Here is a 27,032-nt window from a genome sequence, read left to right as displayed (position 1 = left end):
GGCTGTGTTGTCATGCTGCTTCAAGTGACTCCAGTCTGAGTCTCTGACTGCTTGACAGTTCCAGGTGTCATTATATTAAATGTTTTTACAGCTCGCTATGACACATTGAGGGCCGTCTTGCCGAAGCTTCTATCAACATAAGTGACTGTGTCGCGCAGTTAACTTCTACATTTTTTCCCTTTATAACGTCCGTAATATACGAAATGAACTTCGCTAATGTTTTATACAATAATATGAGAAATGATGAAAAAAATCCATCCTTGACTTCTGTTACCCGGATCTGGAAATCAGCACAACAAGCACCGGGACCACCAATACCAGTATTGGGTGCTGATACCGGGGTTGAGTATTCAACTTGTACTCTTAAATACTTAAAATACGTGCCGATACCATGACACCGAAACTAGTTACCAGGAAATGTATGCATATGACAATTTTGTTGTGTTTGTACTGCAGTAAAACAGTCACACCATGTTCTAGAAAGACGTGCTGAGGAATGTTGGTCAAATAACAAAACATCTGTAGAAAAAAATTGAGAAAATCAAAGTAATTCTATACTGTGTAATGGCCTTATCAAGTAATATCGGTAAGTATTAAGTTGCAAGTATTCGTACTCTACTCGTTCTGTGAAAATGCGGTATTGGTGCGTCCCTACTTATAATTGAATCTACTAATCTAGACAGGCAAACCTTTCTCTGGAAAAATAGACAGATTATGTTTCACCCAAAGCAAATTTGTCAATATCCTTGAAGAAGGAGAAGAAGAAGTAGGAGAAGAAGAAGTCACCTATTCCTGTCCCCGTTTCATCCATCGGCTCGTTTCCCCTCCGGTGGTCTGAGCCGCAGCTCGTTTTTCCCGGCCTTAACTTTCCCCTGTTTTCCCCTCAACACTGTCCCCCATTGTAGTGGAGGGTTTGTCAGGCATGATATCTGGGATTACCATGCACAGGGAACCAGAAGGAAGCTCAGACAGACATTCTAGACTGTTCTCCATTACCGGCCAGGTCCTGGCTACAGAGGCCTTTTAAGGTCCCTCTTTTTTAGCTGAACAGGCTCAGACTTGCAAATGCAGAGTCATCTTATCTCTAGGTGCCACTGTCCTCATTTCACTTGGAGGAGCACTGCATAGATTTTGCATGTCCGACCCTTTAGGGAGGGTGGGGGTGTTTGATCGTGAACCTGATCAATAAACACCAGGACCTCATAAATTGATTGACGATACTCTTCCAAACTAATCTAAGTGTTCCCAGCCCTTTATTCAGTGGCTGGTATCACACCTGTGTGAAGTGTAGACGTTACTTCTTGTGCTCAGATTTAAAAACTTCCCACACTGAAGATCAATGGCCATTCCTGTTTTTAGGGAACCTGGTTAAACTGTCTCACGGCGAACTCGCTGTGTTAGATAATCATCTGTAAATATTAATTCCTTTCTTCAGTTTGTTTGCCATGTGGCACGTCTGACCTTTTTTTTTTTTTAAGACTTCAGTATTAAAGTTGTGGCCTAATACAAGAACTTCACAGGGGGATTTTTTCCTAGCTCTTAAAGAGGCTTACAGCCTTACACTTCCAGTGGAGTTGGTTTTGGAAAGCTGGAGAATGTTTTCAGAGGATTCAGAGGTCTTTGTTAGCAAACGCGGAGCCTCAGAGCCAGATTTCATGAGAACAGTCTGAAACCATGGGTGTATTATAAGAACTGGATACAGGACCGGCAATATGGCGGCGTGCCGGTTTTTCCCGGTGGCCACTCGAGGTACTGCAGCAAAAAAAGTTCCATGGGCCCAAAAAGCATTTTTCTAATAGACCACAATACAAAAATAAACACCTTTAAAACGGCTGACAGGACGACTGTACTGAACTGAAACGCGATCCAAAGCAAATCTTTCTATTGTAGATTTTTCAGTTATGGTCTTTTAGTCGTTAAAAAAAGGCCACATTGTTCCCATCCAGGTTAATTGGACAGGAGAACCTCTAAAACTGGAGCTGCTGGTCCATCTCCTAAACAAAGTGGGAAGAGGGATGTTGAACCGTGCAGCCATGCTGCTTTCATAGAGTGAAGAGAATGAAAACAGGGGGCTGGGGCTGGGGTTAAGAAAATGTTTCCAGTTTGTTTATAGCCGGAGTGACAGATAGCCGCGGAGCGGAAGGGACTCGCAGCTACTAGGAATAGAAGCGCCGAAAACTCGTTGTTCCTCCTCAGCGATGATCCCAGTTCTGGCTCATCTCGTCCCCGGTTCCCCCCTCTCTGACTCTGACGTGGCTCTGACGCTGGCCCCCCCAACTGGGTCGTTGCGGCTCGTGTGACGTGAACGGGATGAAAGGAAGCACGCAGCCGGGTCAAAGGAAGTGGGAAGAATGCAAAAAATGCTAATTGTTTTTTAGCTGTGCTGGTGCCCTGCGTGGACGACGACGCCTTTAATTGCATGAGCATAAATACGTCATTTCTTTATAATGACTTTGCCATTAAAAAAGCAGTCACAAGTTGGATTCAGTCTCCTCTTCCTCTGCTCCAGTTCTCATCTTGCTTTAATCCTCTGTCTCTTTCATTTTTCACTGTCTGTCTCCGTCGTCCGCTGTCTGAAGCAGAACTTTGTTTTTTAATATTTTAAAAGGGCCAAAGTCGGCAAAGGAGAGACCAAAGTTTACTTCTTCTTCATAACTTTCTAGCGCAGCGTCGGACGCGGCCAACGCGCTCGTCCTTTCATCTTTGCGAAGCGCAGACACACACACTCTTGTGATGATGTGACCGTAATGATTCCGGGCAGCAATATTTGGATCCTCCTTTGATTTTGGATCAGTTGTTCGTTTTTCTTTCCTCCTCCATTTATTTTCCCTTTGGTTTGGCTTCGTATAGCGCGCAGCGAGTGGAGAGACGCGGCACAATTGAACTTGCTCGTGATGAGACGCTGCCGCAGCCTCGTTTGCGTGCACGCTGGGAATCCATATTTACAAAACAACAAGGCTGAGAGTTCTCTCTGCCTGCGACAACTTCACGCGTCCCGTTGGGGGGAGGGGGAGCGGCGCGAAGCAGGCGGGTGGAGGGGTTTTCGTTCCGCACCGGCCATGTCCTCCCTTCCTTTTCTGACACCTTGTCGCTCTCTCTCTCCTCTCCTCAGCGTAGCTAGAAGGGATCCTGCAAGAGGGATTAGCGGTCTGTCAATGAGGAACTACCGGCTCATCTTCTGCCACAACCTGAAGCAGCCATAGATGATTCAGTGGTTCACTGGCCAGGGGAGGAGAGGATAAAGGACACTTTCACTGCTACACGGTAAGCGTGTACACACACACACACACACACACACACACACACACACACACACACACACACACACACACACCTGCTGCAAAGACAAACAATCAAAATCTATTTTTTGCTATTTTTCATCCTGTTTCTTGTCATTATATTTACCTCTTCTCACACAGCTCCAGGCCCGCGTGCACGCTGCGGCCACACAAACAAGGCGCACGCGTACTCGTCTTGGCTCGCGCACGTTTGCCTGCTATAAATAAGACGTCTATGTGATCGAATCCGCAGATTTTCTTTTTTTCTGTCGAACATTTGGTAGCTTTCCTCCACCCCCGATTCAGGGAAAAAATGGCCACCATCTGCCACTGTTTTCTCCCAGATTACTCACCGCCGACCGGGGCGACTAATACTTTATGCTCCCCCCGAGGGAATTTCATTAAAATTTCGAAAGACTTCTGAAAGACGGATGTGCGGCGTCATCGTTTGCCCACAAGTTAAGGGCTGCGATTTCAATGACAAGGAATGTTGTCGGGTCATCGCAGTCACGGTTTTGCAAGACGGTGAGGAAAATGTTGCCACTTCTCACAGAAATTGATGCTAAAAAAAAGTCTGAATATCGTCATTATTTTATCGATTACACACTAATTTTGTGATCAGGACACCCAACCATGGCAACTACACAACACACTGAAAGCTAATGTTTCTAAAGTTCACATGATGTATGACGTATGATATAAACAAACTTTGAACTGAACGGAACCAAAGCTCGCAGGATCATGGCAAACCTCCCAGTGTCTGGCTACAAGTAGCATTAAACTTCCATTGCTTTCTCAGTCACAGTCTCAGTCTCAGTCCCGGGGACATGTTGCGGCATGTTCGCAGCCCACCCTGCTTGGTGACAGCGCTGACACCAGTGGTGATCCCAACGCTTTCCACTTGAATGCAGCGGCAGTCAGGACGGGACCAGTGATGCCGTAAAGAAAAGACAGTTTTATGACCGCCACCCACCGCAGGAACCACAGGGGACATTAACAACTCCATTAAGACTTCATTCAGACTTCGGAATGTTGGTTTGAATGACTCGGCAACTCTGCTGAGCAAACGGCCTCGTTAAAATCTAAACCGATGATCCTAAATGATCCTTGTTTGCCTTGCGTGGCGTTTTCATTTTGAACGTCGGTCCTTTCTAGCGGCAGCCGGGGGTTATTTTTCAATTGTTAATAATTAATCAGCAGACAATCAGACCAGTATTTCAGCTCACTGGAGGGAAGGTGTGAATGTTTCTGCCCTCCTCTCCCCCCTTCCTCTTCTGTCTCGGCTCAAAAAACATTTAGCGTGTAAAAACCCACCAGCATGCCCGTGTGTTTGTTTGCGAATAACAAAGCAGAAGTCACTGTGAGTACGACCCAAAGGGATATTGTGCTGTTTTTTGGGTTTTTTTTTTGCTGGGCTGCTTTTCCTGCAACCAGCTTGTCTTTTTTTTCCTATTTCCTACAATTTTGCCAAGCGTCGCTCTGCCGTGTCTCCCTGCAGACGTGAGGTCTTGTCGGGATCGTGGTGAGGAGGAGGCCATGAGGAGGGGCGTGTCTCCATTGCCAGGCAATGAGGGCGGCGACGACTCGGCCAGCACCACGCGGGTTTTTGGCGTTCCGTTGGAGGAGGTGACGCGAGCGCACACCGTCGGCGGGCACGAGGTCCCCGCCCTGGTCAAGCGCATCGTCGAGTACATCGAAGAGCACGGTGAGTCGGTGGGCTGCTGCCGTCAGTCCGCTTCTTCAGAAACCAGAAACAGGAAAAAAAAAATGTTTAGGTTTGGCCCTTAAGATGGTTTGAAACTGAATTCAACACCCAATGTCAGTACGAGTTTTTGATTTTGAATTGAAATTTACATCCCGCAGGGCAACTTCAGAAGTTCCCCAATTTCTCATATTAACAGTCCTTGGCGCCAGTGTAATCTGACATGACTCAAACACACCCACGTTCTTGTGGTGATGCATTTGTTTGCAGGAGCTCAAAGTCATCAAAGAGAGAATGACACATTAAAACACATAAGGATTTGTTCTAAAAGCCTTTACAAAGGCTGCACTCAAGCACATCGGCTCATTTACGTATTTACATAATCTCTTCTATTTATTTAATGTGACATAATTACATAATGTTACATAATTATTATTTTGATAAGTTTTTTTTTTTTTTTTTCTCATAGTCGGTAACAAGACGTGGCTCTTTAAAATAAAGATCTCAGTCTCGCCATCCGAACATCACTCATCACTCCCAAAATCCACAGCCTGAGTGACTCGGTCTCATCAGATTAGCGTCTAAAATGCCTCCACCTGGCGCGCCTCGCCGCGGCTGACCGCTCCTGCATCGCAACAACCCCAAGTATGTCGGCTGCGATCCAGTTTGCCTGATAGGAGGATCTCTGAAAGGGCCGACTGTCAGTTTTACCTTTCTGCTTCCTCATTCATTGCACAACAGTTGTATCAGCTGCAGCTCTGCCTGGGAAAACACAGGCGCTGAAAGGTGAAGAGGGCCACAGTCTGAACCCCAGGCCTTGTCCAGTGTCGCTGCACTGGCTTTAGGCATGTGGAGTTGGGAGTTTGCACTTCTTGCATCCAAGGATGAAATTGACTTTTTGCGAATTCACACTTCGATAATCAGATTTAAAAATATTCAATCTTGCACTAGTTTTCAAATCCTTCTTTTTCATCTTGGACTCTAGGGAAGCAGCTTCACATGATTCATGATTCACACTCTGCAGAGTCTGTTCACACACTCATATACACATAGATGTGCAGAAAACATTGTATTTAGCCCTCTGTTTACAGCCTTCTTCCTTAATCTGAGGCTTTTGTCAGAGCCTCCTTGTTGAGAAGGCTGTGATGACTTCCTTTTAGGTCTTGCCACCAATGTGGGCGAGCTATTAGTGAGAACAAATTTCTCACCACGTGGGACAATAAAGTTTATCTTGATCTTTGTGACATAATGACAGGCTGGTTTCCAGTTTTCCAGCAATTTAAATTGTCTGAAGGTGTTCGTGTAAGGCTGTCAGAAAAAAAAAATTGGGTACTGTTTAGAGTTACCTCAGGTGGCTGGTGAATCAGGCTGGTGCAGCCTCAGGCCACTAAACCACTCTGCGTTATGTAATAAGTCTTAAATCCACCAGACTGCCACTGGCAGTGTGACTCAAACGACTGCCAATCCAGAAAGTTATTCAGCCAGCGCACCGGCTTTAATCCCTCTCTTTTTGTGTGATGTTGGAGGTTTTTTCTGGAAAAAGGCGTCGCACACAGAGTTTTGAGGGCCGACCAATGTGAAACAGGGCTGGAATACAGTAAAAATCGGTGCACGGCGGGGAGTACAGCCGTGATGGGAAAACGAGTCGCTGGAAGAAAGCGGATGGGCGGCTGTTGCTGTTGCCCTGCACACCTTTCCTACACTCGTACGCTGCATTTCAACGCAGACGTCGAGTTCAGACTGGCAACGGACCAGAAAACACAGTCTGCAAACCAAAATATTAACACTTCGATGTCTGCCGTTCTTTTCTTCTTCTTCTTTTTTTTTTTGCAAGGGACCGGTGGAAACAGCACTGGGAGTCAGCAAGTGGGCGGAGATGATAGGTTTCCTATTTTCTCAAGCGCTTACAAGATCTCGCATCAGTTTTCTGAAACTCTGGCGCGTTACATAACAGCAACAGTTGTCCTATATGAAAGGAGTAGTGGCCAGCTCTTGCCTACCCCGCGTACAAAAGTCCCATTTGTGCCCTGAAACGGGTTTAGACATGTTTGTTGAAGCGTGGACAACCCCCGAGGCTTTTCTGGGCTCGAACCGGGAACGGCGCAACACAAAAGTCAAACCGGACCATCGAGTTTCAGATGTGTACGGGCCGTCCGAGAATGTTGAGTCACTCTGTAGCTGCGCCAATGCACCATAACACCAACGTGTAGCCACACATCTTTTGTGTGTGTGTGTGGGTTTTTTTTTTGTGTGTTTTTTTTTGTTAAGCAATCGCTGAGTGATCACTCAGACGTTGCACCAGCAGCAAAGGTGCGATTAAAAACCCAGGGTGCGTTCACAGAGAAAGGCGCTCGGGTTGCGCTGCGGCCTACTGGGATGGTGCCCGGTATTTCAAATCTCTGGACCCATCCTGGGACCGTCTTCTCCTTCAGTAACTTCAGGAGCCTGACAAGATTGCAGCAGATGCAGAATTGGTATTTTTGGTATAGCCAACACAAAATTGGATGGATCATCTTTTCCCTGCAGGTCCAGTGTGTCGTATTTGGCTTGATTTATGATTGTTACATTGGTAAAAGCTGAACAAACTGTCCATAAATACATCAATAAAAGTGTACACTCGCTATACAATAAAAGTAATTTGGTTTTCATAGAGCCAGCGTCTTAGTCCCAGTTAGCTGCCATTTGCACCGCCGTCAGCGGCTGGTGTGGGCGGCGCCGGCCCGCTCAGACACAATTCGTCGTTGGCTGCGCGCCTGCTTCGCAGCGGAAAGCCGTCCAGCGGAATCGCCGAGCGCAGGGTGGAAATACTGTGTTGTTCAGAGCGTCTTCACAGCCTAGCAGCTCACTGTAAAGGCGAAAAAAGGAGAAAATATTTAGAAGCAACAGTCTGGTGACAGTTAGTTCCCACCTGTCATCTGCAGATTGATGAAAAGAGTCCATAGAGAGAGCATTTTAGTTTCTTTTTTTAGAAAAAAAAAAAAACATTTCCTGATTCCTTTCTACGAATGACAAGTTTAAATCAGCTTCCAAAGCATCCTCTATAAAAAAGAAAAAATACACATTGCTATTGCCAGGTCACCTGGACCTGGAGGGGCTCTTCCTGGTGAACGGCAACGCAGAGCGCGTGGATTGGCTGCGTCAGCGCTATGACAGCGGTGAGGAGGTGGAGCTGGAGAAGGAGGCGGACCTGGCGTCCGCAGTCAGTCTGCTCCGGCTCTTCCTGCAGGAGCTCCCCGAGCCAGTTATCCCGACAGAGATCCAGAGGCACATACTGCAGCTACACCAAGGTGTGTGTCCACTATTCTGCTCCCCCACCCCCCCCACCCCCCCGTTTCCTCTGCACATTCCACAGTTTGTGTTGCTCTGCTTTATCCTTTCTTTTTTATCCTGTATCCTCTTTTTTCTTTCTTTTTTTGTGGTTAGATTTGAGTTTATATAAGTGGGACGCTTCTGTTAACTTTGCAGCGGTATGATTCATGAATGAAGTCTAAGCGTCTGTTTAAAATAGCCGTCCCTTGTGAGTCAGCGTTCTCTATGTTTATATGTCTGCGTGTGTAGGTTTGAATATTTTTAAGTGGACAGCAAATGTCTCTTTCTGCCCTTTGTGATTCAGAACATAGCAGTTTCAGGAGTTTCAGGAGTGTTTCTTTCTTTTGTTTTTGCTATTTTAATATTTCACAAACTCAGTGATGTGTATTTCTGCCGTGTGGTGTGTCGGCCGTGTGACTGATGGTTCCCTCAGACGGCCGTGGTCGGAGTCAAGGCCGTGCAGGTGATACATTTAGAAGGAACAGAAGTGTTTGCTTAATGAAGAATCCATGACTTCCACCGTCAGTGTTTCTGTGTCTGCCCATCGTCCTCTCTTCTTTTTTCCACACCCATAATCTGGTTTAATCCCCTGCGCTCTAATGGTTTTTATGTCCAACATTGAGGATTATGTTTTCCATCCCGACTGCAACTGTTTCCCCTCATCTGACCTCACACAGTGCACTCAATGTATCTGCACTGCAGTGAAGAACTTTGTCTGTCTAATTTAAAGCACCGGCAGTTCAAACCTGGTGGTTTTCTGACCGCGTCTGTGACTTTTTTCTGCCGTCCTAATTCCCCAGATTACAGCAATGACGAGGAGCTGTGTAGAAACCTCAAGTACTTCCTGCAGCAGCTTCCCCAGCTGAACTACGGCCTCCTGCGCTTCCTGTGCCGCTTCCTGGCCAGCGTGGCCGCGTTCCAACAGGAGAGCTGGAACACCGGTGCACTGGCCTCCGTCTTCGGCCCCGACATCTTCCAGTAAGTAAATAAAATAAATTGAATAATTAAAAAAAAAAAAAAAGGCAGCGATTGACCTGCGTCACTTACCTTTCTCCTCTCCCCATCTTGGTGCAGCCTGTCCACAGAAGGAGAGGACCATCGAGACCAGGAGTCCGTCAGCAGAGTCCTAGCAGAGCTGCTGGACAACCAGGAGGGACTCTTTGACTCGGAGGACGACGACGTCTCCACCACCAACGACTACAGCTCCATCAACGAACAGGTACCGTCTTCACTCCCCTTGAGTCTCATCCCCTTTATCTGTTCTCCGGTCACGGCGTCCTTACTGTCTTCCAGTGTCCGTTTGTTCAAGCGTTTCTGGTCCGATTTCTTTCATGTGTTTTTAAAAGTTTTATTTATTTTTTTTGTTTTTTTGTTCTTTACTCCCCCATGCTCACATTTTAATTCAAAATCATCTTCTCATTGCATGAAGTCAAATAACAAAGTTGTCTTTTTTTTTTAATGATATTAAACCTATATTGTTATTGAAGGGCACATTCTTAACTTTTCAGGTGTGAAGAGCACCGACATCATCTGTTAGACGGGATTATATATATATATATATATGTATATATTAAGACTCCAACAATAATCTGTGTTGATGTAAAGGGAGGTGTGTTTTAAATAGATTAGGATTAAATAGAAAAATTACATTTAATAATAATTTTTAATTAAATTTAATAATAAATAAATAAATAAAATGTAATTAGATAGATATTAAATAGATTAGGTATTACATCTATTTGAATCCATGCACAGCTCAGTGAAGGGAGGGGCTGAGGGGTGTTGGTCGAACTGTGACTCTGCTGACAAAACAACCTTGGTGGTATTTTCTTCCTGTTGCCCAGCAACGTGGCTTAATTAGTTACCGAGGAGAATAAAATAGCCAATATTTAACCTACATGTTTTATGTGCATGTACGTATACATACGAGATTCTGGAAGAGAAAAAAACGCTTTGATTTCCACACTGTTGTGCTTAAGCGTTGCGCACGGTCACAGTGAAAGTCAGCCGCTGAGTGAAGGAGCACTCACAGTGTTTACTTCCTTCCTGCTTCCTCGCTGCTGCGTCCTTGCTGCACTTCCTGTATCTGTCTGATGATGATGATGATGTTGACGGTGATGATGATCAACTGCACCGCGGCAGAAAACAGGCCCCGGGGTTTTGCCCCCCCATTTATCTTGAAGAAAAAGTCTAGCTCTGTGTTTTTTTTTTCCTGGTGTTTCATAAGCATTTAACAATCACATTAACACACACATAGATACAAAAAAAAAAAAGAATGCAGCCGAACCACCAGAAGGACCGTAGCCGGTGCTGAGGCGGGAGAGGGAGAGGGAGGGGGAGGGGGAGGAGGAGGGGAGGAGGGACGGTGAGAAAAATGCGAAAAGACAAGTCATCTGTGCGCTGATCCCTGCGTCTTATGTAAGAGCGAAGGGCCAAAAAAGTGGGTGGTGTGTGGAGAGGAAGCAGGCGGGAAGATGGGGGAAGAACAACACAAGAGTGCAAGGATGGGAAAAAGGAAAAGTTCAAAGGGAGGAAGAGGTGATGGGAGGAGAGGAAGGATAAAAAAAGAATGTGCCCAATGATGTAATCGCGCAGCTCCCACCTCCAGCCCCCCTGCGCACGGCTGGGGAATGTGTGAGCGAACCCTCAGGAAGGAGGGGATTATTATGCAGAGACGCAGGACACGGCTCTCCACCTGCCCTGGTTAAAGGGCTTCGCAGTGACTTCCCCCAAACCCCGTCCCAGAAGTTATTCTTCACCTCCATTCCCTCGCCGCTGACACAGCACGCCGACTCTTTTGCACCCAGCTTGGCACGGAGGTCAGACTGGGGGAGGCTTTGATTTGACTCAGCGCCGTTTTCTTTGGACCAACACCAGACGGGGAGGGGAAAGAGGAGGGAAAAAAAATCCCCAGTGCTCGTATTCATCCATATTCATGCTGTGGAATTTTGCGCCAGTGTGTAGCGAGCGGGGAAAGTAAGCAGCGTCTCGTCTTAATAAGCTCGGATCTGACGCTGTTGTCTTTGCCCCCTGAGAAAATGTGGCTATTTGGCTCTGCTTTGAATTTTTCTTTTTTTTTTTTTATCTCCAAATCTGAGGCCTGCGCATGCTGTATGCTTAACAGCTATGTGCTTATGTAAGCGGCCGACTGCCCTCTTTACTCCTTTATTGGGCAGAAATTTACACAATCAAAATGAAATGACTGAACGGATCTAAAGACGACGCGGTAATAACTCTGTAACAAGTCAATGATGTGAGTGCAACATAGACTTAAAAATGAAGTGCGGTCAGTAGCTGCGTTTCCATTGCCCCTAGAATTTTGCAAGACCTAAATATCACCATAAAAAACTGGTCATGAAAACACCTGCATTTGGTAAAACCTCTCAGATATCACTATCAAGCTTCTGACACTCTCGTGAGGTGGTTTTTCAACGCAAACACCTGCAATTTGAAATTGGACCTTTTTGGACGAAATTTTTTAGAAATATTGCTTTTATTTGACCAAAAACTGATGGAAACGCAGCTAGTGTTTGTCACTTAAGGATCACTCAACCCAATCGTCGGGATGTGTTTGATGCAGCTCTTTATTGAAGTCATTACTGACAATTTCAGGACCTCTGAACAGACCTGCCAGCCAGAGCTTAGTTTGTAGCATTATGAGAAGAAGGGAAAACTGCCCCGAGTTCCTCCCTCCTCTCCCTCGAAGAATCAGGTGCGCAGGTCCCCCGGCTGACTGGCCACAGAAAGCGCGCTGCTTTCGCTTGGTTACCATTGTTGTCTGTCCTTGGCCGGCTTTAACGGTGTTGGCCGGAGATGTCGGTGCAACTTTCTTTGTTTTCTGTCCCCAAAAGCCTGGACACGTCTCTTAGACCGGGGGCCAAGTTCAGGACCCTTTGTTCCACGATGGTCCCTTTGATTCACTAACCCTGGCACGGACTGCCCGTAAACACTGCACGCACAGATAAACTGAAGTGGATGGATGTGTGTTGGCAAGGATCAAGGAGGCTGTGATGTCATCTCTGCCTGCAGCACAGTGTCCAGGAAGTGACTGCAGGGGCCACAAGTCAACAATTCGTTTAGCGATTTCGGCGAGACCTTGAAAACCCCTTGAGAAATGAGCTTCATGCATCACTGTGTCTAAACAGAACATTTATTTAGAGAAAGAGGGAAGTGCCGGTTCTGCTCTACACCAGGAACTCGGCTGTGAGCGTTCTTTATTGTTAAGTTTCCGAGTGGTGGAAGAAATGAGATTGGAAACGGGGCCACACGGAGATGCACAGGCGCACGGTAGACGACGCCGGTGACTCATCCTCCCCGTCCTGCACATGACGACGCCACAAGAATTTTCCCCCCGACAGCCAATCGGAGCCCCCGGATGGGCGGTGTTGCCGTGGCAACGGCGCGTTGACAGCAGAGGAGGAGGTCGCTGCGAGCGGCGGCGGAGAAAAGAACGGAGGGCGAGCAGCAGAAAAATACAGATTAGAGAACGATGACGCGGCTGCTGTTTGACCTTTGACCCGGGCTCTCTCCCGAGGGCTTCCCTCACTCACTTTTTCATTAAGGCGCGGGTGCATAAAGAGTGTGTAAAAATGCCTTATGTGCAAGGCTTCGAGTGAATCATCGCTCTGACAGTTGATTAAAAAAACGTGAATCAAAGCCGTTTTTCGATCTAGGAAAACTGAGGCGTTGCACTTTTTCCTTTTTTTTTTCTTTTTTCATTTTCAAATATTTCTCTCTCACACTTCATTGATTAGATTTTCCATGATGTTCACCTCATCCCAGAGACAAAAAAAACCCTTTCATCTGCTTTTCTATGGTCTGGTGACCATCAGCCATCCTGCTGAATCTAAATAGCATATATACTGTATGTATGTATCACACTTTGTTTATGTCCGTCTTCAGATCACGGAGCTGCTGGATGACGAGAGGTGTGAAGCAGAATGTGAAGAGCTGCCTCAGGACGGAGAGGATGGTCCCGCCTCCCCCGACTCATCACAACACACAGAGACCGACAACAGCATTTCAGCCAGGTACGGCTTTTTTTCCTTTTCCTATTCTTTCTTTCTTTCTAGTTATTTTTATTATTTTTTTCTTTAATAAAATGGCCAGTTCCCTCCAGCTGAGACGTTTCCACATGGCCCCCTTTTATGACTGACGGGACCGTCTGTGTGCAGGATTAGCTGCCACAACACAGTCACACAAACAAACGCATTATCCCTGCTGGATTATGCTCGGTCAGAGATAATAACTCAGTGATTATAAGATAATTGGTTATTTATATACGTTTGCCGCTGGCTAATGTTAGACAAACAGGCGTGGAAGGCAAATGGTTATTTCCTGGGACAGAATGTGAGGGGTTGCCGGGCAGCCGCGTTCCCTTCTGGAAGCGTCGGGTGTGCGGTTCCAGGCAGCTGCGGATCATTTTGTCGGCTTGTTTTTTCGGAGCAGTGCGGAGTTTGTCTGACACTGCTGTGGTGGGTCTGCATCTTCAGTGTGAAAACAAGATCAAAGGTGGAATTTTATCTGCACGGCACATGTGACGCGCGGCATTTGTGACCGAAAGGCCGAAAGCAGTGTCATTGTGTAACGCATAAAAGAAATTATATATGTACACTACCAGTCAAAAGTTTGGGCGCAATATCTAATGCAATGTTTTTTTCTTTATCTTCAGTACTTTCTACATTGTAGATGTACATCAAAAAAATATGAGCAAGATATATGTAATTATGCAGCAAAACAAAAAACATGTTAAATAACTCTAAATATGCTTTTTATGAATTTTGAAAAGAATTTAAATATAAAACGTGGTTGAGTTATTTCACACTGTTATTGTTTCCTACGTAATTCCATGTGTGTTCATGCATAGTTTTGACGCCTTCAGTGAGAAACTGCAATGTCAATGATCATGAGAATGAAAGAAAAGACATTAAATTCATAGGGTGAGTCCAAACGTTTGACTGCTAGTGTATGTACACAGTATTACATGGACAGAGCGACCGTTCTACCACAATATCGGCCTTTGTCTGAGAGCCCGGTAAAGGTCAAGCTCTTGCTATTTGTCTCGTTGAAGTTTCTTCTCTGCATTTGGCCCATCTGCCGAGTTTAAAGGTTAACCAACTGAAAACGAGCGAGCCAGCGTGTCGCAATCAATCATTTATTGTTGCGTAACCCCGTTTGTAAAATCTGCTCGCTGGGATATTTTCACTTCTCGGCTACTTTCAGCACCCAGCAAACACGGACAGCGTTTTACAGAGTTTACAACTCATCAGAGTGACATCAAAGTCACCGCGTGCCGTTTGGTTTGAACGCGTCTCGGTGACTCGCCGCTCCTCGGCTCTGAATTCGTGTTCCCGCCCGGCCGCGTTGTCGCCGTGAGCTGCAAAACAACCCAAAAATTGGAGGTGTGACACATGCAGACGCTCACGTACGCACGATAATGAGTCTCCCCGGAGGACAAGAGTTCAATCCCCACTGAACGAGGAACACGCCAATCCCCTCGGCTTCCTTTGATGTGCTGAGCTCCTCTAAGATGATAACTGGACACACACACAAGACCCAGAGATCCCCGGAAGGCAGGGAGGCGTGGCTCCGTCAGATTATGACGTCGCTATAAAGACTTTAACAAATACAAATTTCCGTGACTTTGACATTAGTCATTGTTGAGGTTACAGTACATATGCAATTGTGTGAAGCAATTTTTTTTTTTTTTTGTCATGGCACATTGCCTTTTTATTGCACGTTAATGATGTCTTGCAGTCTGGCTAAAATAATGTTTACAATTTAAATTGTTAGCAAAATTGACCTTAAATTTATATTGGCAGCAAATGGGACTCTCCAGATTTTACAGTGTGTGTGTGTGTGTGTGTGTGTGTGTGTGTGTGTGTGTGTGTGTGTGTGTGTGTGTGTGTGTGTGTGTGTGTGTCTTATCCTGTTGGCCTGTATATAAGATGATTACAGACAGTAAGCCATGACACACACACACACACACACACACACACACTTGAACTCCTCACACTAATGCGTTTTATCTCTGTGTCACTGGCTGCAACAGAGAGACAAACACAAACCAGCAGCCTGTGTGTGACGAGATATCGACTGATCAGGAATGTCTGAAAATTCCTCATTCCTCATCAAATCTCATCTCTTGGCATTTTGCCCCGCTAAATAGGCGGGGTTTATCGGTTTATGTAAGTGTTGCATAATAAATACGTGTTGTCAATATTTTTTCAATAAGTGTTTTTGCAGAGATAAACATTCTGTAACTCTCAAACACCTCATGCACAAACTGTTGAGTTCAGACAGGGAGTGTTTTCAAAACGTGTTTTTTTTATATATATAAATATTAATATGCATTATTTTGCACATTGACGAATTTGCTTGACTGTAATATAAAGATCTGAGGATGTTTTTGTGCATTTTATTTTAATCATCGAGAGCGTTCCATGTGTTGTTGAGGCAGTTGCATGTGTGTGTGTGTCTGTGTGTGTGTCGGGGTATTAGGCTGCAGCTGCTGTCCCTCTGTTGCACCCAGAGCTTTAATCATTGCTGATAGACACAGTTTCAAATTAAAACCCACTTGGCCAACTGGTTTCATCTCTCAGTCTCATGTGATTGTCTTGGCGCTAATGGTATTTTAGCTGTCGGTCTTCATCCTCCGTGACCTTGCTGAGGCCCGCTGTGGGCGTTAGCGTTGTGTTTTTTGGACCCTGAGCTTGAGAACCGCAGCCTCAAAGCCATATAAATTTATGGAAGCAGAAATGTGGAAGGTATTTCATTTGGATACTTGGAGTTAATTGCCAAAAGCTTGAAGCACTCTGACTTCTTTTGAAGTAAATTACAAACAATCTCTTTATTTTTTTTTTCCTTCGTTCTTTAGATGTCCAGAAATATTAGAATTCTTCTTCCTCTTGAGTTCTTGATGCAGCTTTTTTACTTTAACTTTATTATTATTATTATTATTATTATTATTATTATTATTATTATCATTATTATTATTATTATCATTATCTTGTAGAATGACTCTCTTACTTGCACCTACAAATCATGTAGGTGTCTTGAGCAAATATGCTCAAGACAGCATAATTGCTGTTAGCCGTGTTCAGTCAGGGTGTTCTTTCATCTCTCAATAACTTCTGCCGTCTTGAGGACGGCCCACCGCTGCACCTGTCCATCAGTCAGACCTCTTACTGGCTGAACACCCATCCACACACACACACACACACACACACACACACTCAGCACCCATTTCACCCTCCATGTTTTGGCTGTTTGTTTGCCTCTTTGACCGACGGGGGAGTCTGTCCTTGCGTGGCTGTTACACGGCCCCCTTAATAGACCCCCGACAGCCAACTCAACACGCACGCTGACAGCCGCGATTCATTTCAGATCTATAAATAATCTGCGGCATTCCACCTCCACTGGCGCCTCTGTCCTTCTCTGCCCTTGGCTCTCTCCCTTCTTGTGGAAAGTTTTTTTTTTTTTTCCCGCGAGGCCGCCGAGGGAGAGAGCCCCTGTACGAAAGAGGATTATATAAAAAATATTATTAGGAAGGAGATTCTTATTTAAGTTTCATTTCGAGTTTTAAGTTGACATTTCGTGAATAAAGTCAAAATTTCGTTAAAAACGTTGACGTAAAATAGACAAAATTTTGTGAATAAAGTTGATGGATGGTGGATTAACGGATTTATGAATTAATTTGACTTACTTCACATTGACATTAATTGCAAAATTTTATTCATGAAATTTTGTCTTTTTTACGTCAACTTTATTCTAGAAATTTTAACTTTAATCTTGAAATTTCCACTTTATTCTTGAATTGTGAACTCGAAAAAAAAAAAGAAATCTCTTGATTTTTTTCTCTTCTTGTGGCCCTAATCCTCTTCCGTACCCCTGTGATAAGGAGCCATCTGTGAAAATCAGGATTCAAACGCCAAAGCAACTCGTCTTCGGTATTTGTATTTATGCTGCATTCCATTCAGGTTGGAATTTGCTGCTAGGAATGACGTCACGCCGTCATAACAGCGGCGCAGTTGTCCGTCTGACCGGCGGGATGGATGCGTCCTTTGTTTTTTGTTGCCGTTGTCAGCCGGTGCGTGCTTAGCATGGTGCAATGTGCGACAGTTTGCACATTTTTTTGTGTGTTTTAATGCGAATACTAAAATAACGTTCATGTGCGTGCAGGTGGACGTCGCGCAATGTATTGCATTTTTCACTTTGCATTGATTGAGACGGAAGTCATGTCAGCAAAACTTCCAGAGTTTTCAGAGTTCTGTCGAAATGCAGCGTTTTTGAACATTTCCTCCTCAGCGTTTGCAAGCCTGCAGTGTGATGAAACTACACACACGCACGCGCACGCAGCCATCGGTGTTCCACATAACCAGTCGGCGCTTCTGATAAACCTGTGTGTTGAATCCTCTTGTGAAACTGTTATTTTATATCCCAGTATGAGATGCAGCAGGGCTGTACTTTTCTTTGTTTGTGGCAGCGAATCCATATCAGCAACCCCCACACGATCCCACGCAAAGCAAACAGTGATGCAAATGTAGGTGCGCTTCTCTCTTGTAGGTCAAGCCAAGTGTGTGTGTGTGTGTGTGTGTGTGTGTGTGTGTGTGTGTGTGTGTGTGTGTGTGTGTGTGTGTGTGTGTGTGTGTGTGTGTGTGTGTGTGTGTGTGTGTTGGTTTTTTGCCTTATTGGTGCTGAGTCATGCGCAGAAACACCAAGTTTTTAGTTTGTGCTGTGGAAACCGGGGCTCTCCCGGCGCCACAGGAACCGTGTGACACATGTGAACGTTGAACCATCTTTTCAAGAAAAATAACAAAACAAAACAAAACAAGAAAACGAGCAGAGCAGAATTCTCACAGTGTTGTCCGGTGTTGCGGTTCCGTCCGTCTACTTCCAGACACTAAGTCAAACTTTGAATTCTTATTGTAGCGCAGTTCTTGGAGTCATGCTAAGCTAACAGTAGGAGCAGTCAGTGGTGCAAAAGCATTTGATAGTGCTTAGTTGGGCAATTTTGGACCAAAATAATACAAAATAATACCAATAATACAAATAATACCACTTTTAGAAGTTTTGCAACTATCCGTGCAAAACTAATAGCCCATGTGTTGTAGACTATTAATAGAATGAAATGAAATGGAGAGGGTTTAACTCACACTGTGGTCGGTGCAGCCCAGTGTTGTTTCGCTTTCACTCACAAGTGGAGCGGATCACAACCCCCGGCTCACACTACGTATCAGTGACAAGAATTTAGTGCTGAGTGCAGCGTGTCTGCATGTCATGCACGCAGATAGATGCAAATACAATGTAGGTCAGTTGAAGCCCACCACATCAAATAGTGATAAATAACTCCAACATTTTTTTATTTTTTTTTTCCTACTATGAATAGCATTGGAATTATGTAGCCTGCAATCCTCCCACGTAAACACTTTGACAATAACATTGTGACTTCCAGTTTATGTGTTATATTCAGTTCAGTAACACGTGTTTGTTTTGTTGAGTTTTCTTTTTGTGACACAGATTCTGAGTGAACTGTCTCCTGTAGCTTAAAGTACTTCTTGGGTTGATTCCGGTACGAGATAACCTGCGAACCTGAGAAAAGTTCCTCCCTCCCGCCCCCCATCTTATCTCACACGCGCCCTGCTTTCTGGTTGGTCCTCGTCCTTCAGCGGGCTGATTGTGTCAAGGCCTGTGCGCCGGCATCGGGCACCGCATGTATCGCGTTAGACTGACTGACCCAGATAAGACGAAGCGCTTCACGTTCTCTATCAGCGTGGCCGCAGCTGCCCTATCTGGCTACCCAGGGAGCTGACACATTTATAAATCTCTAATTACTAATCTTTGCGATACTTTTGCTTATCTGAACGCCAGCCTGAAGCCGTTGGACGCTCTCAGTCAGTGTGGACAAGTCGAGGACGTTGATAGTTCATTGGGTCTCTGGGAGAGCCGCTTGTCTTCTTAACCCACGTTGAGTCGTTGCGCCGTTTCTGGGATGTTCAGGAGCTTCACAAACCTCACGGATAAATAATTTTTCGATATTGATCAATGAAGTATTAAAGCAGTCCATCGGGTCTTTTTTATGAGCGTTGACCGCGTCAACCATTTTATCTGAACCACCTCTCGGTTTGATCTTTGATCAAGACAAATGAAACAGTAGCTCCTCTCGTATCAGCAGCATCCGGGATAAGAGGGAGATAATTTATGCTTCAAAGTAATGTCCGACTATTGCGCCATTGGCATTCGCCACCGTATCATCAAGGCAGTGAGTTACCGCACGATGATTTTGCTCTTTTTTTTTGTTTGTTTTTTTGTTTACCAATAAGCCGACGGGTGCCTTGACGTCAGGAGCAGCCGAGGAATTCAGCTGATTAGGAGTCAGAAACCAGACCGGAGCACCTGAATCGTAAAGAAACAACGGCGTCGCCGCTCAGCACTTTTAATCAGTGTCTGATCTGATCGCGCTCCTGAGTCTTCATTTAACAAGTTTGTCTGCTCAGCACTCCTGTGTTGCAAATCAAAGGGCGGAGTTAACCCCCACTTTCTGTCCTCCTTTCTTCTCTGATTATGAAGCTCGGCGCTTTGAGCCGCTGCAACTCAGCGGAGCAGCGCTGTTGTCATTAGCGGTGGCACAGAAACATTAGCGGGGCAACGGGAGGCGCCGAGGTAACCCAGTTACCCCGTCAGTGATTTATTGCTCCTGTGACCGACGCTGCTGATAATCATCGCGCTTTCCCAACACTGACACACACACGCACTCACGCAGAAAAGTGCGGCTGTGCCTATGAACGATTAATGTGACACACATTGCCGGCACCGTGTTTCCTCATCATCTGTCTCCCCGTTTCTCCTAATGATAATCATAATAACCCATTTTGAAACAGATACTCTAAGATCAAAGCAAAACTGTGAAACCTGAAACAAAAACCGATAAATGAAACCCGGTCGAGTCAAAACGAAACTGCGACCAAAAAAAAAAAAAAAATGAAGAAGATTTTATAAACTCTTGGCCTTCCTTGGAAAATAAGTTTTTAATCTCAATGGGACTTTCCTGAAGTAAAATAGATTAAAATTCATCAGAAATGAATGAAACATAATGAATTTAACAAAAAAAGTTTAAATGGGAGGACTTTGAGTGATGTGACTCTGACAAGTTGATCTGAAACAGTCAGTTTAGCACAGTTTAATCAGACGGAGAAGTAGCAGAATAACATGGTGTCTAAAACATGACATTTTTGGGAGATCTATCATTGTGATGAGCTCCTTGTGCCTCGCTGCGACTCCTCTTGCTCCAGCGTGCGTGTCATCACACACCAGCACCGGCCTGCCTGTAATAACTGCTGAGTTATGGTGGCCTCTGTGTGGTCCAAGCACTCGGCCAGCCCCTCCCACTTTCCATCCCACCATTGGCTGACAGAGCTCGTCTCTCTGTCGCGATTGGCCCCCGCCGCCGGCCCCTCCCGCGCCATTGGTCCTGCCGGAGTTGTTGCCTGGTTACATCAGAAGCTTGTATATTTGAGCAGAGCCCTGGATGTTTACTGCAGACCTTTTTTTTTTTTGCTGAGTGCAGCCTCAGACACCCTCCCTCTCTCTCTCTCTCTCTCCCTCACACACACACACACACACACACTCACACACGCTCACACATTAGTGTCGGGGACGGCACATAATGCACCTCTGCGATTTCCGGGATCTGCTGCTAGACCTGCTGGTGCTGACTCTGACACCTCAAAGTGCTCGACTGGGATAACCTTCGGACAGACCGACCCGGCGCCGGCAGAGGAGACATCCCACCGGAACAGGCTGCTCGGCTGGATTCGGCTCCCAAACCAGTTTTAACCAGTAGGAGGACGAGAAAGGCAAAAAAAAAAAAAAAAAGTTAGGTTCAGAGCCGAGCTGACTTCTCTGCCGGATTTTAAAAAGGGAAAATAGAACGCGTGCACGCATTCAGGACCCCGAATGATCTCCCCGCTGTCTTTCTGACCACCGCTGGGCGAGAAGGACGGACGCTCTCCAACGCTGAGATTCCGAGAGCTAGAAAACTCGCTCCCAGGCGCTGGGAAACACCTGCAGCTCTGCCAGAGGCAGAAGAACAGGATCGCTGCAAGAGAGGGAAAACACACAGCGGAGAAAATGCGAATGGCCTGTGACATTCTGCTGCAGAGGTAAACAGCAAGCTTACGTAACTCCTCGACTTTGTCTGGCATGATGATGAGATGGTTGATGGTTGATGGATGGATGGATGGCTGGACGGATGGATGGACGGATGGAGGAGCAGATTAAACTGAAGTGAAGTAGGAGATGAGTTAATCAGTGAATGGCTGAAGACCAGCTGCCAAATGAACAAAAGGTTTTGATTAACAGAGTGAAGGAGCTGGCAAACATTAATCAGCTCATATGATGCCCTGTGATTAGAATTGTGTGTGCAAATGAAGGAATGTGCTGATCAAATACCCCCCCACCCCTCAGCCGCCGCCGCCGCCCTCACTCGCCCGGTGGCTTTGTTTTCCAGGGAGAGATGTTTAGATAGTGTGAGTGGAGGAAGTCTGGCTCTTTTCTCCGACGTGAATAGAAGCAAGGCAGATGTAAAGATGGAGGTCGTGCCATTACTCAACAGCTGATGAACTCTTACGCAATGTTGAGCATAAAGAATGGGTAGCGTTGCTCAGAGTGGGTCTGCATTTTTATACTTAAAGGGGCCGTCAGCTCTGTTTTCTCATCAGGCGGTGAAAGACTTTGTTTTAGTTTGTTCCGTTTTTTTTAATTTATTTAAATTGAAAAAAAAAAAAGATTAATCGGGGCAACGTCACAATTTTATCACTAAAGGTCGTAATTTTAATTTCACCCACCTGGAAGAGCTGCGTGTGTGTCGTATAGAGTTAATCCCCAGATTTCTGGGTGGAAGAGCATAAAAAAAGATACATGAAAGCCTTCAGTCGTCTTGCATCCATAACTCAAAGAGGCCGACAATATTGACCTCGGTTGAAATCGGCTGTTATAAAGAGGATTTTTGTGGACTGAGGCGCAATAAAAAAAATTCCCCATTAGTGTTGATGGGCAGATTTGTTTTGCCAGTTCAAGGGGGAAAAAAACAAAATCTATGTGACATAATTTCCCTGGAAGTGTGCGTCCTTGTTAGTTGTTTTAACACAAACACAAACATCTGCGTTGGACTCGCTGAGTTATTTGGTTGCGTCGGGCCCAATAAATCTTTCAGGCGTAGCATAAAAATGTCCAATGTGCCTTAAATCACCGGCTGCGTGTGCGTGTGTGTGTGCGTGTGTGTGCGTGTGCGCGTGTGCGTGTGTGCGTGTGTGTGGACTGCAGTGGTCTGTAATACCCTCTCTGCCAGAGCAGGGATGGTATCGCTGACAACAGCAACTTTGGTGGGACCACATCTCTCCTCAACGCTCTCTCTCTCTCACACACACACACACACACACACACAAATACACACATTTTCTGTCCCTATATTATCCAAACTCCCAGCCAGCCTGATTATTATACATTCTTTTCTGCGTCACAACGCTGACGCCGTCATTGTCCTCGCCGACGTCCACGCAGAGGACACAGTGTCCCCTGTCGGTGCAGTTTTGATTGAAGGCTCCACCACAGAAAAGCAGCGTCACTCTGAGTCGTTCCAGGCTTTCAGCGGGATTGAAGAGAGCCGACGCTCTCTTTGTTTACACGGGCAACAGCAAATAAGCGAACCAAGTGCAGCGGCAACGAGACGGTGAATCAGAAGAATTAGAGGAAAAAGTCGGATGGGATGAACGGCTTAAAATAAGGCGCATGGAGCTTGTTAGTTAAAGTCAACATCGGGACCGGGGCCAAAATTCGTGGGCGAGCGGCAAACAAAGATTGCAGATCGAGACGAGGTTTCACTGTGAACAAGAGTCAAATGCCTCAAAGTTCTTCAGTTGCAAGTGCACAAAGAGACAAAGGCATAAATGCACGCTTTTCGTGTAGCCGCCAGTGGGAGTTTTTTTTTTTTTTTACCTTGATTTTATTTTGTGATTTTATCGCACTCGTCGCAAAGAGGAATTGCAGACACCCTGAAGGATGAGTCGACTGGATGAATGAACAACTTTCTTTTTTGTTTGTTTTTGTTTTGCGTTTTTTTCTTTTGGTGCCCTCGGTTTACCACCGGAGAGGCGTTCCCTGCTGACATCGCTCAGAGGGATCTGATTTGCCGAGCTGCAGATTAGCTTAATGAGATCTGTGAGTCTGGCGGCACTTTGCTGTTCTCCTCTCCTGGGAATGTCTTCCAGAATGCCGGTTGAATCTCGCAAACAACCTGAAGTTTGTTCAAAAATAGGAACTAATTCTTCTTTCACTTGCTTGAAATTTGAAGTGTTGCAAAGACAATTTGGAATCCCCCCCCCCCCCCACCCCCCACACACACACACACACACACACACAACAAGAGTCTTGTGAAGTTTTCTAAATGGCTTTCACACTGTCACTGCCAGAAGACTCGCCAGGCTCCTGATACCACCAGGTGCTTCTTATCTCTCTGGCCGCCTCTGCTGTCGGATTGCAGCTCTTCCACTTCGACCCACTTGGAGGACGTTTCGAGAGGCGAGGCCCCGATCTGCCAAGTGGTTTCTTGGCACGCGCGGCCCGTAGTGTCACCGTTAAACACGCACTTGACCTTCGTACGCGTTGAGACCGAAGGGCGGCCCCGCCGTCACGTTCGAGCCTCACGGTTTTGAGAGTAATCAGGAGTCGCGTGAAACGTCGGGGTCTTGACGGCGGGGGGAGTCAAAGGTCACGCGTTTAACTGGCAGAACCCTCCGTTTGGAAGTCGTTCGAAAACACGTGCCGCGCCTCGAGGCTGCGTCAGCATCATGAGAAATCATCACCAGCGCTCGCTCGCCGTGTCCTGAAAGAAACCCCCGGAAGAATCTCGCCTTCCCCCGACGTTGCTCGCTGAGCTCCAGGAAGCCGTCAGCACCTCGAGGGCGGCGGCTTCAATCTTGGCTCTCGTGTCGTCCGCGGGCCCAAAATGATGTAAGTCAAATATTTTTCTTTTTGCCAGTTAAAGGCACACAGAGGTTATGTAACATCTGGGACGGATCGGCGAGGGATATTGTTAGAGATGTAGCCTCGCAGCCCCCGGTGGCCAAGTGGCTGCGGGGGAGGCTGTTTAAAGGGAAGAGCGCAGTGGACCGGTGGCTGCCGGGATGAAAGGTTCTGTCGGATCTGGAGAGCTTGAGCCCGACCTTGTTTGTTTCTAATGCGTTTTGTGTTTTAATTCCTTTGCTATGTTTTGTTTTTTCCTCTTTCTATTTATACTTTGCTCATCTCTGACACGAGACGGTCGGCCTCAGAGAGGAGCACAAGTTCAATTTCAATCAATTTCATTTTGTTCTGTGTAATTGTCGTAGCGTCTCGCTTCCGTTGCCATGTCGACCGCAGTGTCTGTCAGTTCTTCTTCTTCTTCTTCTTCTTCTTCTTCTTCTTCTTCAGACGAGGGGGGGGAACGTGAGACGCTTGTTCCCACTGGGCCCCTGAGGTGAAGAGAGAGGATGGAAAATCTGCAACAAGGGCGAGGGTGAAGGGGGTCCAGGCGGTGGCAGGACTGTTTAAATATAGCTGCTCTGTAATATCAGTGACACTTCACATTTACTGTAATGGAATAAGTCCCTTAAGTGCGACATGGAGCTGCGTTCAAGTGCGTTAGTGTGCGTGTTGGTTTTTTTTTTCCTTACACGCGTTCACATTGCGTAACGTCAGCTGTTGTTTTTTTCCAGCGAGATGGGGTTCACGTCAAAGACACACACACACACACACACACTTGCCCTATATGCAAGGCATACCCGTGCACTTGGCCTTTAAGTGTATGTGACCTTGTGTGTGTGTGTGTGTGTGTGTGTGTGCGTGTGTGTAGGAGTGTTATATAAGGGCCGGCGTGCCCGTCAGTGTGCGGGTACGCGCGCACGCTTCGGGGCGGCGGCAGCGGCCTGAATCAGCGGTCACTCTCATTTTCCAGCCACACACACACACACACACACACACACACACACACATAACACAAGCCATACTGTTTTGCCTTTTGAGGGAACGTCTGAGAACAAGAAGAACGTGACACGCACCCACCTATCTGATCAGCTGAGCTCAGTGGCACCGCGTCAACTAAATAACAATCTGCCCACCCGGAGAGACGCCAGAGACTCTGTGTGTGTGTGTGTGTGTGTGTGTGTGTGTGTGTGTGTGTGTGTGTGTGTGTGTGTGTGTGTGTGTGTGTGTGTGTGTGTGTGTGGCATTCCTCGAGACCTTTTGTCACAAAAGGATCTTGAATGTGTTGACAGTCTGTTTTGTTCCCTCGGCTCTCGCTGATGGCTGATTTCATTCCTGACTCGCTTGGTCAGCGATCGACGCACTTGATTATCCCCGAAAAGGGAAAATAAATTGAAATCTCGAGAAAGCAGTACTTAGCCCTCTGTTTACAGCCTGAAGCAAAAGAAATACCCCTGCTGGGAGCTACTCTGTTGGACCTTTTTGCATGTTTTAAATTGAGCAAAAGCGAGGTGGAGCCAACACCTGGCTGGAGGTGTGGTCACTAACCCGGCATATGTATTAGTGTATTTTGTGACATCACAGAGGGCTGGCCCTGACTCGTCTCTTCTCTGGGGAATTCATGGACAGGCTGCGTATTATTACATTATTATTACAGTATTATTACAGTATTATTGTTCCACAGCGAAACACAAGGACAGTTTCCAAGACGTACAACCTTAGATGCCTACTTCTTGTTCAGATAGCTGCTGTAGCTCAACGACACCCACTCAAGGTCACATGGTACCAGAGTGAGGAGGTGCGAATGATGTTCTAACCAGCTCGTCCTTCTCTCTCCTCTCTCCTCTCTCTCTCTCCAGCTCCCACCTCTCCCCTATATCCATCCTGCCTACTGACTCTGCTGAGTAAGTACACACACACACTCACTCTCACACACTCTCACACACTCACTCACACACACACACACACACACACACATGCACACGGTAGTAACTCAATACACTCTTTCTGGGGCGCGCGCAGGCTTAAGCACATCAGCCGTTTTTATTGTTTTAATGAGCGGCCACTGGTCGCCACGGTCCTCCACCTGCAGGCACACCTCTCTGAGTGACTTTGATAAGACCTCGTCTGACATGAACAGCCACAGCGCGGAGTCACGGCGCTACCGCCGTGTGAGAAAACATGGGCAGCGGCCAAGCCTCGAGTTTGACCTTAAAAGGCGACGAAAGCGCGAAGGCTTCGGACTTTTGAGTTTTGCCTCCCGTCTAAAAACTTTTTTTTTTAGTGCACCTGACATGCAAAGTGTGAGCTCGTGAATAATCCTGCATCATCGGTCGAGGAGGAGGAGGAGGAGGAGGAGGAGGAGTGTGAAGAGAGCAGGGAGGTTCTGCCACTGCCTGTGAGAGTCTCTCTCTCTCTCTCACACACACACACATGCAAAGGGTCAAGCAAGTTAAATAAGGTGTGTGCAGATCCTGGGGATCAAGCGGTGCGCTTTAGCGTGGAGGAGGAGGTCAGAGTTTGTCCGCCTGCTTTTGCCTTTTATAGGCCGCCGACCTCCTGCGTCTCCGCCCTCCGCCGCTCCCGCTGGAAGCTTTGTTAATCCTTTCGTCGGCGGAGCAGGTATTCACTTAATAAGGAGCCGGACGACGAGAGCCAGTGCCGGGAAACGTCAGTCACCGCGTCTTCCTTTGAGCCCCTAGAACTCCTGATGCAGCCAGCAAAGT

At 46.3% G+C, this 27,032-nt stretch overlaps 1 protein-coding gene across 3 annotated transcripts in view; it reads left to right on the top strand.

The window, feature by feature from the left end:
• Positions 1–27,032, top strand: part of fam13b (family with sequence similarity 13 member B) — a 49,560-nt gene that overhangs the window by 7,202 nt on the left and 15,326 nt on the right. For all 3 annotated transcript variants that reach the window (XM_076012336.1, XM_076012337.1, XM_076012338.1), the window contains exons 2-8: positions 3,113–3,264; positions 4,777–4,983; positions 8,055–8,267; positions 9,090–9,267; positions 9,364–9,508; positions 13,192–13,319; positions 26,166–26,210. In XM_076012336.1, the coding sequence (XP_075868451.1) occupies positions 4,815–4,983; positions 8,055–8,267; positions 9,090–9,267; positions 9,364–9,508; positions 13,192–13,319; positions 26,166–26,210 (878 nt within the window). In that variant the 5' untranslated portion in view covers positions 3,113–3,264; positions 4,777–4,814. The remainder of the gene's footprint in view (positions 1–3,112; positions 3,265–4,776; positions 4,984–8,054; positions 8,268–9,089; positions 9,268–9,363; positions 9,509–13,191; positions 13,320–26,165; positions 26,211–27,032) is intronic.

This window comes from Nelusetta ayraudi, unplaced genomic scaffold (genome assembly GCF_046127955.1).
Source record: "Nelusetta ayraudi isolate G7.1 ecotype Tasmania unplaced genomic scaffold, CSIRO-AGI_Nayr_v1 ptg000005l, whole genome shotgun sequence".
NCBI lineage: Eukaryota > Metazoa > Chordata > Actinopteri > Tetraodontiformes > Monacanthidae > Nelusetta > Nelusetta ayraudi.
The sequence above is the reverse complement of the archived record's forward strand: the minus strand, read 5'-3'. Positions and strand labels throughout refer to the sequence as shown.